Below are 19,770 nucleotides of genomic sequence, written 5' to 3' on the forward strand. Positions count from 1 at the left end.
CATTATTTCCAAAGACCAATCACTAATCACCATTATTCCCAAAGACCAATCACTAATCACCATTATTTCAAAAGACCAGCCACTAATCACCATTATTCCCAAAAACCAATCACTGATCACAATTATTACCAAAGATCAATCTTTAATCATCATTATTTCTAAAGATTAATCACTAATAACCATTCTTACCACACACCACTCACTAATCACCATTATTCCCAAAGACCAATCAATGATAATCATTCTTCCCAAAGACCAATGACTGATCACTCTTATTTCTAAAGACCAGTCACTTATCACCACACTTCCTTTGATTCCAACGATTTTTATTAGCAAGGAATGACAATTAGTACAATGTAATATAAACGATGTAACTCTTCAAAAACGATTAACAAATGTAATAGAAATCACCACACTTCCTAACGACCAATCCCTGATCTGCACTGATCCCAGGGATCAATCACAGATAACAAAACCAACTCCTGTCACATGTTCTAATAACTTTGATCTCTTGAAAAATGTGAGGGTTCAAATAAAGGTGTCATCACGTCTTGGTGTAAATATCAGGGACTGAAAGCTGGCATCCTGATCTATTTTCTCATTTATGTCTCTGTTGAATTCAAAACCAAAGTCTTCAGTGTATAGCAATTCATAATTTTCCTTGCTGTTCCAATTCTTCTGGAGGGGCGGTAGATGGATCAAGTGTTTTTGTAAATATATAACAAGATATTGGTGTCATGACTTCTACCTTTTCCCATTGTTTCATTCTCCTAATGAAACAATGAGAATAATAATCGTATTCTATTCAGAATATTTTCCATTAAGCAACAGATGCAAATGATCATTCCGAAGCACTTCCGAATATGCAAATCAGTCTATGACATCACCTCTGAATTTCTAGCGACATTTCAGAGCATGCATGAGCGATTTCCTCACATAATGCATGTCATGCTTTGATATCTCTTTGGAGAGCCTGTCTGCCTGGCTGTGGAAGACAGCTTGGTTCTACCCATTTAATCAGGGCTCATACTTTTCTCAGGCTGATCTCTAGAATCTTATATCGGTGACCCAGTGGGTTTGTTCATCTTCACTGGGTTCCAACTCTTCCAGCGTTAACATTTAAAAGATACTTCTCGAATTCTACTTTTTAATCCTATGGTCATTCAAGTGCATATTTTAGATGTTAAGGTTGTTTTTAGGTTAAAAGTTTCCTCAGAAAGGTACTTCTTTAGGTAATTCGGTGTCCCTGGCTGCATAACAGCATTCAAGGACACGGCTGGGCAACGTATTCATCGCCTCAGTAATATGAGCTGCAGGACGAGGAGGTCACATGCTTCATGATAGACTGGCTTTAGAGGTGTGTCGCAAAACAAACCCCATTCAGCAGTTCTCTTATCCGGAGGATTTGAAAAGGACCGGATTTTCTGTTAATTAAGTCAGTTTTCCACAATCCTTCTTTTCTCTCACCGGGCACTTTTCATCAAGAACAAATTTACTGATCGGATCTGGGTTATCATGTTAATCTGCCTGGCTGAGATGATGATAGACAGCCCAGAACATGTGGTTTAGATTATTAGGGAAGAAATGCAACCAGAGATGTTGCAATCCTATGGTAGCAGGATAATTCCTGTACACACTTTCAGACTAACCTCAAACCTGTTACACTTCTGCCACTGATTAAATACTCATACCCGGGTATGATTGTTTATACCGGTGTATAGACACAGCCACATGGACAAGCATGTTGTATTATACATGCACACATACTGTCTCTTTTGGTTGCTGGGAAATGGTCTATATTGGTTTTCGGTTCTTCAGGTCACATTAAATGGTAATAGGAAGTACACAGAATTTGTGCTTTTGTTGCTCATTTGAGGCACTTCATCAGATCATATCATTATGCAACTGACTTGTTAATGAAGGCTCATTCAGAGTATAAGTCTAAACATTACATCAATATTTACACCAGGAATCTGCACGTATTCAATGCCCCTGCTTGAATGCTGCTGATTTTCTGTGCGCACCATTGAGAGCAAATCGGCATGTAATTTTTTTTTTTTTTACGTTGCTGTGGTTAGCAGATTTTTCTTGAGTATAAGCTTTCAAAATGGGGTTCATCAGAACTGCCTGGACAACAGCTTTTCAACAAGAGCAGCATTTCACACAGGAAAACGTTCTGATTCACTATATTTGGGTAAAAGTTCAGCTCTTAAGTCTGTCGTTATGCCTGAGGTGTGAATAGTGACGTTTTTGTTAATCCTCATTGAGCATGCTAATCTCTGTATTTATTTAATAAGTCACTGAAGACTTTAAGGGTGATATAGTCTTATTTTGCATCTCTTTAGTTTTATGTCGAAGCGCCGTATCTCATTTCATTTTTGATCTTCGTTTGATATTTGTGTTTGCTGATATTTGTTCAGTTAAATACACACGCAGCGCTTTCATTCTGTTTCTTCATTCTCAGGTGGTGCTGGGGTTTGTGTGTGAAGCCGACTACAAACTGGTCGCCAAGGCAATGCGGGACCGAGTGACGGCCATCAAACGGCAACGGGAGAGGCAGCGCAGGGTACGAGAGGAGGAGAAGAAGAAGCAGGAGACCATTGAGGAGGAACCTGAGTCACCTTTGCCTAAGCCCATTGGCCAAGTCCTGCACAGCCCTGTCTCTTCGCCAGTGCAGATCCCGCCCATTCTGCCTCTTCATGACCGTCCTCCTGTCTCTCCGGTTATTTCCCCTGATTATGGGAGCAGTGGGGGCTTTTTACAAGAGCCAGAAGAACCAGAGGCCGACCAACACTTTCACATCCGCCACACCAGCTATTCCTCAATTACATGTAAGCATGCTGAGATTAGTAGTCTAACATATAAGTCAGTTTGCATTCTGGAAAGCAGACAGAAATCTGGTTCTAATAATCTTTAACATCTCTAACAAGAAAATGTTTTGATTTTGGAAGCCAGTTAAACACATGCATACCAATCTGCCTTAGTGAATTAGTGATTATTTGGCAACCTTCAGTCAGCTGAAGAGACAAAATGACTAACTGATGTCATGCACATGAAACACCTCTCACTACATCATGCTTCAGTAGCACACTTAAGCCTGAAAGTGTCAAATTTCTCGCTGTGTCCTTCATGGACTGTTAAGTCCAACAGTTTGAATACTAGGAAAGGTACGCCTCATAAACTAATTTTAATCGTAAGTACACCTGTGCCGCTGGACAGGGCTTTGAGTCATGGAGGGTTGGACAGTGGAGTAGAGGGAAACCTGAACAGGGAGATTAGCTCAATTATTCACTCCCACACGGCTTTGCGTCATGTGCTTCATTGTGTTGATTGTGTCTCCATGCGTTGTGTGTCACATCTAATTGGTTAGATTTAAGACAGCTTTGTGCGAACGAGCAAACAATCACAGTGAGTGAGCAGAGCAAACCCCATACTGATCAAACATCTCATTTAATCAGCTTTCTGAATAGATGTTTTTTAGATCTCAAAGGTGCCAGTAATATTTTTTGCTCATTTGTATGATAATTATGATAAATGAGATGTGCAGTTGGTTCTGGTTCTACCACTTTTTCTGAGCGAGTTAAACAGTTGACTGCTTTGGTGTTGCTTTAGTTTCAGTCTGATGCCAAGATTTTAGCTGTGGTGCTGAGCAATTCACACTGCAGCTGCAGATGAACTGATCAGTGTTTTAGTACAGTTTTGGAGTAAACATAGTAGGCATATTATAATAAAGGACAGTCAGTTGAAATTAATTAATCATGTGAATTCATGGCACAGCTGAACCACATTTACTAACAAGCAGAAAACTCCATAAGCTGAAAACATCAAAGCAGTATACATTGAAATGGTGAATTAGCATGTCCTAAAGAGAACTCGAACTCTTCCAATAAAGCAGCTTTGCCACTGCAGCATGTCAGCACCCCCACACACATACTGTATATACACCCTACCCCCATGCATATACCCACACACCCCTTCCCCCCACACACACATACACCCACATATACACATACCCCCCACACACATGTACCTCCCGCACACATACATACAACACACACATGCTAACCCCTTATTCTTTTGTACAGTACAGTTACATTTGACCTAACCGAATCAGTCCCTTCAGGATTTCTGAGTTGTCATAACTGATTGTTATGACCAAACATGCCTGAATTTGCTGCATCTTATTTCAAAATGTCCAAGTTTATTGTTTGATTTGTAGGAAATACTTGATATGCTGAAATTGCAAGCACAGGATCACTCCGGTCAGTGAAGAAACATACAGTATGTAATGACTTTTTTTTTCGTTTTTGTGCCCTTCTCTCCAGCTGATTGTGAGACAGATGGCTATCTCAGTCCCTCTGGCTTACAGGATGGCCTTGATGCTGCTATAGGAAACATTTGCAGCCCTTCAACCCCACCCTCTAATGTGGCCACACCCCCTGTCACGCCCACCCCGACTCCACCCATGCCGCTTCTCCGCTTTCCGTCGGTAAGTGCTTCTGAGAAAAGTCCAGCCATTTAGCTTCCAATTCCTTTAAACCTTTACATTTATTACATTGGATGAAATAAAATGAATAAAAACTTTTTCTCTTCCTTTTTTGCCAGAGCATTGCTGTGTGCAATAATATCGACAAAAAAGTATCAGAGCCTCCCAGTCCTTTCTCCTCATCCGTGGACAGGTAAATACCTGCTCTGTGTGTCTGTCAGCTGTCTCTGCCACACACACACGTATACACACATATGTGGGACACTTAAACCACACATATCACACACTTTGAGGTTTGAGGTTTGTGTTTAGACATATTGAGAGCACGCTTGCAGAGTTTGGGAAAATAACAGCTTTGCTATCCATAGGGGGTGCATGATTTGTATGCATGCATGCAAAAAAAAGTGTGTGTGCATGTGTGTGGGCTTGTTTGAGTCAGTGGGCTTGCCAGGAACTCACATTGTCCTCCGGGCTTCATCTTCCCCTCTCATCTTTCAAAACAGAGCACATTCCACTCATGCGCTGCTCGCTGCTGCTGCTTCAACTCAGTAAACACTGCCCTCGAGATGGACGCAGCTCAGCCCTCAGCCATGTACCTCAGTGGGCTGCGATTTTTTTTAAAGAACTCACTTTGCCAAGCAGTAGGCCTCTCGTAAATGTTTCTAAGCATGGTAGGAGGGCGAGGACTTGGCAGCGTCCAGTGTGCTAAAAGACGTATTAGACACAATTAGCTTTCTGAACTGCTTTCAAAACAACCTTTGTATATACTCCCAATCCTTTAGAGCTACAAACTAGGTTTAAGAAAATAGATAATGTTAATTCATACACATTCAATGTTTGAACAACAATCAGTCTATTACTAGTGGAAGAATTTTTTCTAAACCAAACTTTATGGAGAAATCGATCGATCGAGAGAGAGAGAGAGAAAATAAGCTTTTGTAAACATGATAAAACTTTATTGCTTCTCGAGCTCCTAATATTACCCAAGGACCTCTTGAATGTTTACAGATTTATCAGATTTAGTTATAGCTTATTCCCAGTGTGGTAGACCTTTCCCCTATAGTGTGGTAGAAGAACCAATCAGAGAGGTCTAAAACCTTCCACACCTCCTCCAGCGTCAAAACCTCCATTCAGTACATATACACAGCCATTTTCTGTTCACTTCTGTCCCCGTGGGGTAAAATCCTCCACTGCTCCTGAACAATAATCACTCAAACTCCTTGATTTGCATACGCCATACAGTGAAAAATATGCTGTGTGAATTTATTTATTCAGTTCCACATGATTGACTAACATTAACATCCATCATGATTTGAGTGTGTGTTTTCAAATCCTTGAATAAAATCAAAATACAGAGCTCACAACTGAGCTGGAAATCAAACCCACAACCCAAATTTTATGTAAATTATACGTAACATTAACAAATCTGATTGTCCACATATTTATTTTTTATATAATGAAACATCCTGTCTTAGTTGTGTCAAAATCTTCTATACAGCTATGCCTCGGATGTGACCTCAGGTCTGAGCGACGGCTACGAGGGCCAATCAGAGAGGGCCACTAAGTCAGCTGCCCGACGCACGGCGGCGAAACTGTTCAAGAGAAGAGCTCGGTCCCGCCTGCGCATCACAGGGGTACGCTACAGTTCTTCTGTCCATTTGTCTGTTTATTGCAAGATATTTAGATTTTTGTAACTATTTGAGCTGCTTGTGAAGAGATCCAATCCATGTGTGTCCTCCAAGTATTTGGATTTATAACAGTGCTTTTTCTTGCAAAAAAATCCCTGACAGAATCATGTTAAAAAGACGCATCAGATGAAATGTTCAATCCATATGGAAAAACTATTCAAATTTCAATTTAGGATTTCTTACAAATCCAGGTTATAGATTTTTATTGGCTACCAGAATATTTTACAAGAGGTTTCACACTATGGTGTGAAAAAAGGAATAAAATGAAATTAAAAATTGTAGAATGTTCACACCTAGTTAATGAAAGCCTTATATTTTTTTGGTACAGAAGAGGAGGTAATGGTGTCAAATGGAAAAGTGAAGCAGGATAGTTGTCATGGAGGCCATTTGTTTAAAGCTGTTTGGACTGGATATGTTTTTAAATGTAGGGATGTGACGTACTTCTGCGATTCTGTCTGAATCTGTCACATCAGTCATTTTAACAACTGTGCGTTCCCACACCCGGAACAATTACACCACCTTGTATAAAAGGATTTGTTGTGAATTGCATCCCAGTCCAAGGTGACATGCTCCTACAGATTCAGTTCTATTCTGTAGGAAAACAGGTTTCATGCTTTTCTTCTTTTTTAAAAGGAAACACTCCTGGATTATAAAAGACATTCCAGAACAATCAAATATAGACAAAAAAGGATGTGCAAGGCAAGTGACTGAGTTCCTAGAAAAGACAGAACTTACTGTACATACAAGTCTGACCTACTGGTGTTTAAGCTCAGAAACTGGTTCTGTCTTTCTGTTTTTCTTGTAATAGTCTAGTGAGGAGCTTCAATGGACATCAATTCTCCTTCAGATAATTAATACTGTGTTACATCTAGTACTTAGTTCATGCTGGAACAGGATCTGACACCTCTGGAAACTGTTTATATCGGTCAGGAACCTCTAAATCTTAAAGAAAATAAATACAAATAAAACCAAATAAAATAAAATAAAATAACAACAACTATAACAACAACAATAATAATAAATAATTTTAATTATAATATTTTTCAAGCTAAGAAAGTCTGATTTTCTTATCCTTAACCTCCAAAAGAAATCATTTAAACTTTTTAATTTTTTTTTTAAGTCCGTTCCTTGTGGAGACCAGCCAAATGTCCCCATACAGTCACAACTGTATTCCTAACCATGTGGGGACACACGCAGCCTGAATGATTACTGACACAGTCCTCAATCACGCCGTGCCTTTCCCAGAGACCTCCTATTAAAATGACCACAGAGTTCATTTCAGTGTGGTTACGTTCAGCCACAGAGCCACTATTGCTCAAGTGTTTTATGAGGCGACTTCCTGTTTGCGCGTACGGATGCAGCAGGGCGTCTTAAATCATGTTAACTTCCAGCTGTGTAAAACTTTATAATGGGTTTTAATTACTGGCAAAATAAAACTTCTTTTTTATCATCATGTTCTGCTTGATCTCATGTTAATGAATGGTTCTACGTGGAGGAAAAGCAAAACAGCATTAAAAACCTTTTTAATGCTGTTTTGCTTTTCCTCCACGTAGAACCATAAAAACCTTCAGCTCACTGAGTCTCACTGAAACCTGCATGCACATGTATCAGTGCACCAGATACTCACAATGAAGTCCAGATAAGCGGATACACACACACTTTAACTGTGTTAGACATGAGTAATAAAGTGTATGTTTCTTCTTCAGCTATCTGATAAAGTGGACCGGGTGGTGGAGTGTCAGCTTCAGACGCACAATGATAAAATGGTCACGTTCAAATTTGACCTCGATGGTGACAACCCCGAAGACATCGCTGCTGTTATGGTATGGCTGCCTTACGCACACAGTACATTTGTGAACACGTAAATGCCCAAACTTTTTTTTAACCCCTATACACCGTGCCTAAAGACTCCACATGTTGACAGCAAGTCCCGGGAACGTTTTGTGCATACTTTGTGCATCCTGTGCTACTTTTAAAACAACACCTGATACGACGCATGAAAACGTGTCACAACTTTACGTAACTGTTCTGCTAGAGCTGTTATCACCTAAAGCCCGAACACCACATTCTCTCTATCTCTACGTGACACTGAGATACACTGCTACTACTGCTGCTGCTGCTGCTGTCTAGAAACTGAACACCTGCCCGGCACTGCAGAAAATGTCAATATCTTTCCATTTAAGAGCTTACATTAGGCTTAAGGTATAGATCTGCTGTATATTTCAGCACAACAGTGCATATGAGAAATGAAGCATGAAGTTTAACCTGAAAGAAAATGGTATGGGAGGTATGTGTTAGCTACAAATATGCTATTAGATTTGAAGGGGAAACAAAATACACATGGTGTGGCGTATAATCTTATGTAACACGTTACACAACACATGACATCATAACACTTTGATCTCAGTTTCACAATTTGAAAGGCTCTAGCTAGCCAGAGCGTCCTCCCGACAAAAGTCTGAACACATTTTTTTTTAACACATTTCTGGTCACACTATTTCTTCAGAACAAGATTTGAATAAACTGTTCAGTTAAAATGCGTCTTGTGACCAGCTAATGAAGAATCTAGATTTAGGTATTCATTATTCGAAAATCATTTACTCAGTTAGCTAAAACTTTTAACCAAAGTCACATATGAACAAAAAGTACGTGGACACCCGACCATAACGCCCATATGTGTTCCTTCTCCAAACTGCTGTGACAAAGATGGACAAACAAAACGGTCTAATTTGTGTTTGTCCAGACTGTTCCAACATAATACCACAGTACACAAGACAGGATTTGTTAAGGTTGGAGTGGAAGAACTTGAGTGTCCTGCACAGAGCCCTGATTTAACCCCTCTGGACACCTTTGCAATGAACTGGAACACCAATTGAACCCCAGACGTCTTCAATGTCTGGCCTCATTAATGCTTTGTGGCAAAACAAGCAGAAACCCCCATAACAACACTCTAAAATTTAGCGGAAAAGCCATAACACTTTCTCTTCTCTCTCACACCAAAGATGGACCAAATCCATAGGTGTGATGATCAGGTGCCCACATACTTTTGGCCATATAGTGTACAACTGAGACCTGAGCAGTTTAGGGTTAATGGTCCTGCTCAGAGATGCAAAAGTGGCAGCTTTTGGGTGCCAGGATTTAAACAATTGAACTGTAGCCCAAAGCCTTAACCACTGAGCCATCACTTTCCACAGTACTTGGCTGGTATATAATAGAAATGAACTTATGACGTGATATATCGTCAGTTGAGTACACAACCGAGTACACAAGAATGCGACAACTGTTGTACATTGAAAAGCATTCAGACATTTGATTGATTTTTAACTAGAACACAGGAAATTTGGAGCAGCCATCTAGCCCAATAGAAACCTACTGTATAAGCTCATGTGCAGAGTCACCAGTCAGTGTAGTCCTGAAGGCAAAGGCAGAACAAGATTGATTACTTAAACACCCTTGAGTGGAACTTCTTTTTTTCCCCAAAGCACAGAAGACACAACACCATTGCTTTAGACCACGGATTTTATTGACATTTATAGTTAAGTATGGGCAAAAAATTAGGCATAGACTGTTAAAGTACATTGTAAATGAATGAATCACTGATTCATAATCATCTAAATCCATTAAGAAGAGATTTTATTTAATCAAATAAGAAAAAAAAGTCTTTTATTGACTTTTAAACCTAGGTATCAAAATGTGCAAAAAAGTACACATAGATTTGAAATACATTGTAAATGAATCACTGGTTCTGAATCTCTGATTGTAAATGAATCACTGATTCTGAATCTCTGATTGTAAATGAATCACTGGTTCTGAATCTCTGATTGTAAATGAATCACTGGTTCTGAATCATCTAAATCCAGTGAACAAGTGTTTTTTATTTAATCAAATTTGAACAAAGTCTTGTCAGATTATATTTCAGAAAAAGAAATGTTTATTTTTCAAAGGATAAATTTGAATTTACTTTTTATCTAAAAGAAATTGAGACAATAATACCACTTACTAGAGTGTACTTAGTTGAGTCAGTAGTATGTCATTCCATTTTATAAATGTATTCAAAAAATGTGCGTCTGTGAACTGGGCAAACTTTGGGATGAATATTGCATGAATCATAGAGTTCCTGGTAGTGGACCCAGACTTGAAGATCATACTCTATATAGGAGTGTGTGAGTGTGTGGGCAAGTGTACATGTGTATTATAGCCATGTGTATTCAGTAGGGAGTTTGCTCCTGCTCTCTCAGATATACAGAAGCTCTTTGTTCAGTGTGAGAGCCTTGGCAGTATGGAGTCCCTCCTGGAGTGTTATTGGTTGCGCCGTGTACACCCACAGCTATTAGTGGGTTACAGGAGCACAAAGTGGGAACGAACTGAATTAATAACCGTCCTGCTATTAAAAGTGTGTACAAGTTTGAACAAGTTCATACACAAACCGCACTCTTATTTGGGATGTCTAGGAATATATAGAGGAGATTTGGAACATTCTGGATTGCACCACCTCAGACCATATCATTACTACTCCAGAAGTGCGCTACCACTAACACTCACCTTCTGTTCATAAAATTCTATTTCTATTTATTGCATGAATGCATTCTTTAAAATCGACCTAAAAATGAAACTTTAGCTATTTCAGAAACCCTTAGTGTTTACTGTTGTTATCTGTGTCTGTGTATTTTATGCCATGAACTGGTGCGATAGCGCATTTGTGACATCTATTTTAAAGTAGACGCCTGGGATCTTGCCCGGATCTCGTGAGATAAAACCAGTTTGGGACAAAAGAAGGCCACATTGATTAGCATGAGAAGATGTGAGGTGCTTGTGTTGCACTCTGTTTTCATTCACGGAGGTTTTAAATGACTAATTTGTATTTAACAATATTTAGATAAAAAGTAAGTTTGTCAAAAAAATATTGCAGGCAGGTTTATACGGTTGTAATATCCAGTGAGATCAGTCTGACTTTGTGCTGCTGTGCTAGAGCAGGAAGGACTGGTTAAGAGTGTATGTGTGAGTGAGTGGGTGGGAATGAATTCCTTCCAAAAGACTGGGATTAGGAAACACACCTTTTCTGTAAAAGCAAAATATTACACTTCTGATATTTGGCAAAATTTGAGCTTGTAGAGAGTATCTTAGTCACTAAAAGAATGAAGATGATACACAGAGATCTGAAATCAGTATCATATAATGTAAGAATAGAAAAAACAAGAGTAGGATATTCTTAATCCCTGCCTTCAATAAACAATGAAAAAAATTTTTTTTTTTTATTATATTAGCAAATCATTCTGTAATTATTTAAATGTAATCTGACAAAATGGTGAATCCTGTTAGAATTTTTCAGCCCAGCTGCTTATCTCTGGACTTTCTTTCCATAATATTGTTCTTCCTTCACGCTGTCCAATGACCTCTGTCCCGCTCTCTCTCTTTTTTCTTTCTCGTCTCCTTTTTTTCCCCCCAGGTGCATAACGAGTTCATCCTTCCGTCCGAGAGAGATGGCTTTATTCATCGAATACGGGACATCATCAAGCGAGCAGAGTCTCTAATGGGCAAAGATTTGGCTGGGCAGCAGGGCAAACAAGAAGCCATGCATTTCCCACAGCATAACACTGCCAGCTCCATTTCCTCATCGCAGGTAAAGTCGGCATGAAGGGTAGAAAATGGAGGTGCTGGTGTAGCAGAAAGGCTCTCATAGCTGTAAAAGGGATTAAAAAATAGTAGCTGTAAAAGGGATATGCCCTTTGCACTATGCCCCCCCCTTTCTTTGAAACCAATGATTTGGACCATTTTGTGGTCCATACTGTTCCCTGAAGACTGGTTTAATCCTTTCTATTAGTCTTTTTTTAATTTATTACCTTTGCTGTTTAGCTTCATGGTCTAGAGCGAGTGAAGGTGTAAATCTGCTCTTTTTTATGACCCCTGAAATTTAGGGAGGTTTCGAAGGGGCCGGGCAGGACACCATGTCTGGGTGTTTGTGTAGCAAAAAATAATGTAATGATGTAAGAAAAATAATTTCCAAACTGGCTTGATGGAATCATGTGTTTAGTCTGTGATTATCACTGACTGTCTTGTGCTCTCCGGGGTGTTTAATTGAATTTATTTAATGAGAGAAAAAGATATTAGACTCATACGTGGGCATTTTAAAAGAATGTTACTCTTTATAGTGGACAGACTGAGGTAAGATGTAAGGTTTGGTAGAAGCTGAACAAGAAACAAGGCTAACTTGTTGATCTGTGATGTCGTCATCGGCCTAAGACAGTGATGACGCCGGACGGTTAAAGAACAGGACTTGGACGCAGTAGTCATTAGAGTGTAACACGTCATGTACTTTACATCTGATCAGTAAACTGTTTCCTTCCCCATTAGCCAAGTAGACTGGCATTAGAAACTGGCAATTTGTTGTTTTTCATTGCTCCAGGTAATGTCCTGTTCTAACCGCACACACAGAACACTGGCTACTCTCTCCATAGTCCTTATGTCAACTGTTCTCGAATATCCTTTAATGAGTAATGGAGAACAACAATGGCCTATTTCATGTGGAATCAGAGATCTGTAACACAGTTTTACACAACACACACACACACACACACACACACCCAGGGGGCTACATAATTATTATCAGGATGCTGAGGAGATCTGTCTTGGTCTCAACCCAGGGCCTGATTAGAACCAGACACTCCTCTAAATTAGAACATGGCCAGAAGAGATCTGCAAGGGCCAACCCCAGCCTTGTGGGGCTTATTTAAATGAACTGAAGGGGTGTGTGTTTGGGGGTTGCCTGCGCAAGCTGTCGCCCAAATGTCTGTTTGTGCACGTAGGAACTGGCCAGTGTTTGTGTTTCTTCAGTAAAGCTCGTTTCGCTTCCCTGCCCTCTCTTAGAGACTTCTTTATAGCACTGGCAATGATGAGCTAAGTAGTCTCAAACGCTTACAAGTGCCTACATCGTACATTTATGCTTTTTTGTGGTTTTGAGAGAGCACAAGACATTAGCAGTCATCTTAATCAAGCCTTAAGAGTCTACCATTACAGGAAGTCATAGCAGAAATTAAGAGCTAGTGCAGTAAACACTCGCCTTTAGAACTGATCTTAATCTGTGACCATTTAGGCTTCGTTTTAGAAAGCTTTTGAAAGCACTGCTACACCACAAGCTATAAAGTGAATGTTTGATTATTGTGAAAAGTATTTCAATATTCCCTTTCTTGAAAATGTATAAAAAATTTCCTTCTTTGCAGCCAAACCTGCACAATCTTGCTCGAACACATTCCACCTCCTCTCTGCCAGGTAAGAAGAAACCCAGCTCAACGCTGTTAAACAGTTAGTGCTGTATTAAACAATGCCTGACGTTTTTCTCTTCTTCTGTGCATGTCCAATCAGAGCCCCGTGGCTCAGTAGCAGGGCAGACCGGAGACATTACATCACCACCACGTCCCCTTTTACGTTCGCAATCCTTCCATAACACACTGGGTAAGTGGCCCAACTTTCTCTCTTTAACCATCCCTGTAATCTGTGAATACATTCTATCATTTTTCCCATTGCCTTCATTACTCCTCCACCTCCATGTTGTAGAAGCAACTGGCAGAAAATAAAACACACAAGCCACTGTATTTCGGTTTTAGCTGGCGCCTGCTGCCCAAACCGGGCTCAAAGCCTCACTGTGTATTTGTGTGTGTCGGCTCCAGTCCCAGAACCACCTGGGTAATTACCTCACCTGAATGCTGCTTGTTTGTGGCCTGCGATTGCCATTAGAGAAAGAGCTGACAGGGACGTCTTGACCAATAACACACCCGAGTATCCCTCTACTCAACAATAATGTGGAGTAAATCGATAAACCAAAATTCCCAAACCCACCGAGCTCTGAAAACCAGAACCCCCTCAGTGTGTTCTGGTTTTCTGTTGTTCCTATTGTCAGAGCTGCACTTTTCCTTTTATAGAGCAATCTGCCCTGCTGCTTTCTGGCATGCCACACCACCTTTATGGAGTGTTATATTTCCCCACTGTTTGTTTTTGCGTGGTTTCAGCACAAGTTGCCATTTTTCCTTTATCCAGAGGCGGACATCTGGTTTACAGCTTAAGACTCGTTGTAAAGCTTTCTCGTACAATTAAAATTGCATTAATTTCATTTAACTGCAGTGTAGCCGAGGACTGCCTTTTATGTTTGGAGTGGGAGTAGAAAGCTGTTAATGTAAATACCTTTATTGTTCTGTGAACGTAACAGAGAATAAAGCCTCTGTCATTACAATGTCATTTATCATTAGTGGCTTACAAAGCACTGGAAAACAGGATAATTCTCAGGAAACCCATGAATGCTTGAGTGATAGGACATTGAACTCATTCAAGTTAAGTAACCTTATTTATGTTGATCTGCTGTTGCTGATGGGTGACATTTCATTTTGCCTCTAAAACCAAAGAATTTATTTTCACAATGTGGGGTGCACCAGGAAAGTGTTCACCCAATCACAGGGCGATCACAAGAGTTCAAATCCCAAAGATGCCACAGCCATCTGTGGCCAGGAGGCATGGGAGAAATTTAGCTGTACTAGGGACGAGAGGAATGACAGACTCTCTCTACCCTGTCAATCGCAGCCACACTAGCCAATCATGGTTGTCTGATATGATCATGTAGTATGTCTTGAAATCTTGAAGAAGGCACAAGAAGAAGTTAGCCTTCACCCTTTATGGCTACAAGTTGTCGTATTATAGTTGAGAGCTGACTTGTGACTGGGAAGAAACATGGGGGAAATGTAAAAGTGATAAAAATCTACCATAGAATCAGCAGATATTACTCTGTCCTCCAAAAAAACATTCTTTTCTTTGCCATTCTATTTTAAGTCATAAGCTAGGGTGTGTTGAACATTTGCATTTTGTAATCAGTCTACTAACTGACTACACACACACACATTATTTAATCATTTAATTACAGTTTTTTTGCTTATTGTTTCCTCTTCCAGGAACTTCACATCCGTTCCATTCCATGTACCCGTCTGATCACACCATGTCCATTTCAAATCTTGGCCACATGCAGCAATTTCCGATGTCCATAATGACTCCCTCTGCTCAACTTCCCTACCTGTACCCACCCAACCCTGGCTCCCCCAAGCCTGTTCATCCCTTGCAGTCACATATCCCCAGTTACCCCTCCCACCTCATGTCTGTCCCTTCTGGCAGTCATGTCTCAGATTCCACCAGCTCCACTGCCGATGGCAATGCCATGACCTCGCACATGCCCAGCATATGGGCGCCTCAAACTCCTCCGCTTTTCTCCTTGGCAAACATGCTCTCAATGGCCATGAGCATGGCTCAGTCCTTCATCCCTCCTCCTAACCTGTCAACCCCAATGGTGCCACCCATGCCCTCTCTTCCTGGCTATCCTCCACACTTCAGTCATGCTGTACCACCCCAGGCTGGGTATCCTATGGCATATGCATCCCAGTATACATTGCCTGGGCAAGCAGAGGGGATATACCCACCCTGCAATCCAGAGGTCCAAAATCTGAACCAAGATGCTGTGCATGGTTTTGCTCAAAGGACACATTCCACATATACACATGCTCCTGGGATGCCCATGCATACAGATGCGCACATGCAGCAAATGTCTAGCAGTATCCCACAGAAAGAGGTTCAGGGTAGTCTTCCGACACACACCCAGCACTACCCAGTGGACTATTCTTTGCCACAAGCATATACAGAAGCTTTTCCTAGACCATCACTGGACCAATCAAGCCTCTCCAGATCATCATCTTCTGGACTGTCATCTTCCCCAAGACCCAGTCCAGAGAGCATGGTGAGTTATTCAAAGTGTGAAAGAGCAGATGGATAGATTTATTATAACACCCATACTTGCATGCTGCATTACTGTTACAATTCTGCCTCAGGGAATATTCTTCCATGGTTAGTAATGCAAGACTAATGTTAATGTTCTTGCTTTTTTTTTTTTTTTTTTTTTAAATAAGGCTTCTTCTTCTAGCCCAAGATCCCTTTCCCCATCAGCGGAACCGGACACTAGCACCAGTACATGTGAGCTCAGAGAATCTCCTGTTAGCTCTGGTAAGATGGTCATCACATGCACACAAAAGGCAATAAACAGACTCTTTTCTAATAGAAATGTGTCTTTATTGCAAATATGTGTTAGGTAACTACGTAACAGGCAAGCTGGTTCTCTTTTTGTCTTGAGCACTGCAAGTTAGTGTGCTTTTTTGTGTAGACTTGGCTTGTCCATATTGGTGTTGGAAAACATTACCACCAATTAGCTATGGCTTTAGAGGTGTTGCATAACCAGAACCAGTGTGCTGTAATGTTCCCTGGAACGCAGCCTGTAGGTGTGGGTGCTACCCAAACCATACCAACACAGCCAACAATACAGCCCTTGCTTTTTACAAACCGTCTTACCCGATTTCTTACATATGTGTTTATGTTAAAGTCAGATCGTAGAGCATCCAGCCTCAAATGAAGTAACTGATATTCATGTGGTAGGTTACTGCTGGTGTAACAAAATATCATGAGGTCCACTTGATCAAATAAAACCATACCTCATGTAAGTATATTATCTGTCTTTTGTTATTCTTTTTTGACCATTCATCATCTTGGTTTTTATTCCTCTTTAGAGCCAAAACCAGTGGTTACAGTTGGCCGCTTCCAGGTTTCACCTACAAAGGAGATCCCAGCTGTCTCTTCACATGCTGACGAAAACCCCAGCATATCTCCTGCCCTGACACCTGTGGTTTCACCAGACATTTCCATTTGTTCCTCCCATGACGATCAAACTAAGGACCAAACAGTTTTAGAGACAGATGAAATCTCGTCCCTAAACCCCACCTTCTCCCAGCACCTCCACGTAGATGTTCCTCAAGCTGAACACTTCTCCTTGAATGCTACTCATGACCAAAGCCAATCACTGGGCCTTGAACAGAACTTGTTATCTGAGGCTCCTTGTGATGTTTTCTGTCTCCATGAACATTCTCAACGAGATATTAAAACCACCTGGACTGATGAGAACAAAGAAGAAGAGAAAGAGGAAGAGGTAGAACAGCATAGTGGTGACAAGGAGCCAGATGAAGACGATGAGGTCCAGGAGGAGCAGCAGCAGAGGAAGAAGAAAACCCGAAGGCTTGGTTCTGTACAGTCTCTGACTGGGACATCGGTAGACAGCGGGCTTTGCGTCATTATGGATCCAGACGGGAACATGGGGGACGGGATTATGGACAGCCCTCAATGTCTTGTCCCTCACCACAACATGTGGATGAGCTACACACGCACCAATTCCTACATAAGCAGCGACGAATCGGAAAGCGAGGACGAGGAGATGTGGGATGAGCTGCAGGAGCTAAGGCAGAAGTGAGCATCTGATTGGATAACTGTTAGAGGTATTCAACAAAGCAACCCTGAATGAATTGGTTTAAAGTATCGCTAATGTCTACCATTCTGTCTCTCAGGCATTTGTATGAGGTGCAGACTCTGCAGGCGGTGCAGAAGCAGGAAATACAGGAGCTCTATGAGCGAATGGGGAAAGTGCCTCCTCCGTGCATCCTTTCACCGGCAACTATGTTGTCCAGTCGGCAGCGTCGGCTGTCTAAGGGAGGAGGATTTCCCTCGTCTCGTCGCAACAGCCTTCAGAGACTGGATATTCTCCCAATCACAGGTATAGTTTGGGTATACCTTTGTATGCCATGCACACCTCTAGTGTCTGAAACACTATACTCTTTAATGATTTAAAATTGCTGTTTGCTTCACAGGAATGATAAGGAAGAACTCTGTAAGTGGCAGCAGCACCAGCAGCAGCAGCAGCACTTCACAGGAACGACCTGCTAAAGGTGTGACCTTCACTCCTGACCTGACCAGAATGGTATGATCCAATTCTTCTAGATACTAGTATACAACTGCTCCTGAATATTTACGATACACTTGTGCCTTGTGTGTGAAAAATCATTTCAGTCTATTCCTCCCTTCCCTCTCTCGCTCTCTTTCTTTCACAGTAAACATCCGTGACCAAGCCTGTTGGCGGAACTAGATTAGACTACCTCATCCAGCACATGCCTGCTGTACTCTTACTCATTCTACTGAGGAAAGAAGACTTTACACACACAGATCAAAGCCATTTGCTGCTGGCGGAAGAGTCGCGTGTCAGCAGTACTTCCTGTTCAGACAGATACAGGGTCTCGGACACTGTCCCAGATTATACTAGCAGTCTTCCCACACTGTTGGTCTGCAACCCAAGGAAAATGTACTCTTAGGTCCAGATGCGAAATCCACACTGTGTTCTTCAATACTAAAACACGTGACCATGTATACAGACATTGCTGCAGTGTGTTCATACACCAGATCACGCTTTAATAGACACTAAAATGAACTTCCACTACTGCCATGCAAAACTGTGCTGCTGTGAGGGATGCTGTTGTGGCTACCGTTTCTGTGGTGAGCTCAGTGACGTGAGAGTAACACGTAAATTTCTGATAGCTCACCAGTGGCTCATTAGTGACTCAGGCCTGGCCATGTCCTTTGCACTTTTCTAAAATAAACCGCCTGTAGATGCAGCTGTCAGACCTGCTGAACAGGCATGTGATTCCTCTGGCTGTGTCTATATGTGTGTGTGTGTATATATATATATATATATATATATTAGTGAGTGAGAGAGAGAGAGAGAGAGAGAGAGAGAGAGAGAGAGAGAGAGAGAGGGAGGATGGTAGATGTCTTGTGAATGTTTCCTGACTTTGTGCTGTAGTAAATGTGACATTTCACAACAGTCCTGATCAAAGAAACCCAGTTTAACATGACATTGCTATAACTGCTGCCTGATATACTGTATACTTTAAAATGTAAATGTGTATTTTAGTTTCTGGGGTATATTTCTCCTCTATACATGTCTGTATTTTACCTTTTACATTGTTAATGTGAATCAAAACTGGATCCGATTGTTGTACAGTTACAGAATAGAATCATGCATTATACAAGTATTCGACTACATCATTACTTAAAGATATGTTCAAGCAGTGCAGCTCAGAATCGACTCTTCTTGTGTACATAAAAAAAATGGATATACCTTTATTTCCGGCCATACGATCAATGATTATAAAAGGTATATATAGAGGCTACTAATTGACCAAAATGCACACAGCACTTCAGCAGAGCAGCCGTTCCGATCAAAATCACAGACAATGCAGCCCAAGAATAAGGTTGAATAGCTATTTATCTTTCCGGTATTGTTTTAGCTCCTTTTGCTTTGATGCACTTTGGTTTGAAGATCATTCTTGATTACTTGGGGAAATTAAAGCCAGATCTTACCTTGTCAAATTTCATGAATAAATATTCTGTAATCTGTATTCTTTACCTAAATGCTGACTTCAAACATTTGAAAAGGATAAAAAAAAAAACCTTATATATGTTAATGTTTAAATTGATAGAAAGTTAAGTTGTTTACATTCATATTCCTACATTAATAAAATTGTTGTTAATTCATCGCAAACTGTGAAATAGCACATGTTGCCTTTAAATAAGCAGTGAATTAAAAAGAAGAAGAAAAAACATGTGAAAAGAAATGTATTCAGAATGTGATGCTTGTTTGCAAAGCTGCTATACTGCCATGCATTGTCATTTCTTTTTCCTTTTTTTTTTATACCC

General features: G+C 40.7%; 1 protein-coding gene across 4 annotated transcripts in view; it reads left to right on the forward strand.

The window, feature by feature from the left end:
* wnk4a (WNK lysine deficient protein kinase 4a) overlaps window positions 1–19,666 on the forward strand; it is a 47,834-nt gene extending 28,168 nt beyond the window's left edge. For all 4 annotated transcript variants that reach the window (XM_058406911.1, XM_058406913.1, XM_058406912.1 and 1 more), the window contains 14 exons: window positions 2,465–2,831; window positions 4,326–4,489; window positions 4,606–4,679; window positions 5,985–6,120; window positions 7,881–7,997; window positions 11,621–11,794; window positions 13,392–13,440; window positions 13,534–13,623; window positions 15,108–15,940; window positions 16,110–16,203; window positions 16,761–17,490; window positions 17,589–17,794; window positions 17,889–17,998; window positions 18,129–19,666. In XM_058406911.1, coding sequence (XP_058262894.1) covers window positions 2,465–2,831; window positions 4,326–4,489; window positions 4,606–4,679; window positions 5,985–6,120; window positions 7,881–7,997; window positions 11,621–11,794; window positions 13,392–13,440; window positions 13,534–13,623; window positions 15,108–15,940; window positions 16,110–16,203; window positions 16,761–17,490; window positions 17,589–17,794; window positions 17,889–17,998; window positions 18,129–18,131 — 3,147 coding nt within the window. In that variant the 3' untranslated portion in view covers window positions 18,132–19,666. The remainder of the gene's footprint in view (window positions 1–2,464; window positions 2,832–4,325; window positions 4,490–4,605; window positions 4,680–5,984; window positions 6,121–7,880; window positions 7,998–11,620; window positions 11,795–13,391; window positions 13,441–13,533; window positions 13,624–15,107; window positions 15,941–16,109; window positions 16,204–16,760; window positions 17,491–17,588; window positions 17,795–17,888; window positions 17,999–18,128) is intronic.
* Window positions 19,667–19,770: the final 104 nt, after the last annotated feature.

This window comes from Hemibagrus wyckioides, linkage group LG13 (assembly GCF_019097595.1).
Source record: "Hemibagrus wyckioides isolate EC202008001 linkage group LG13, SWU_Hwy_1.0, whole genome shotgun sequence".
NCBI lineage: Eukaryota > Metazoa > Chordata > Actinopteri > Siluriformes > Bagridae > Hemibagrus > Hemibagrus wyckioides.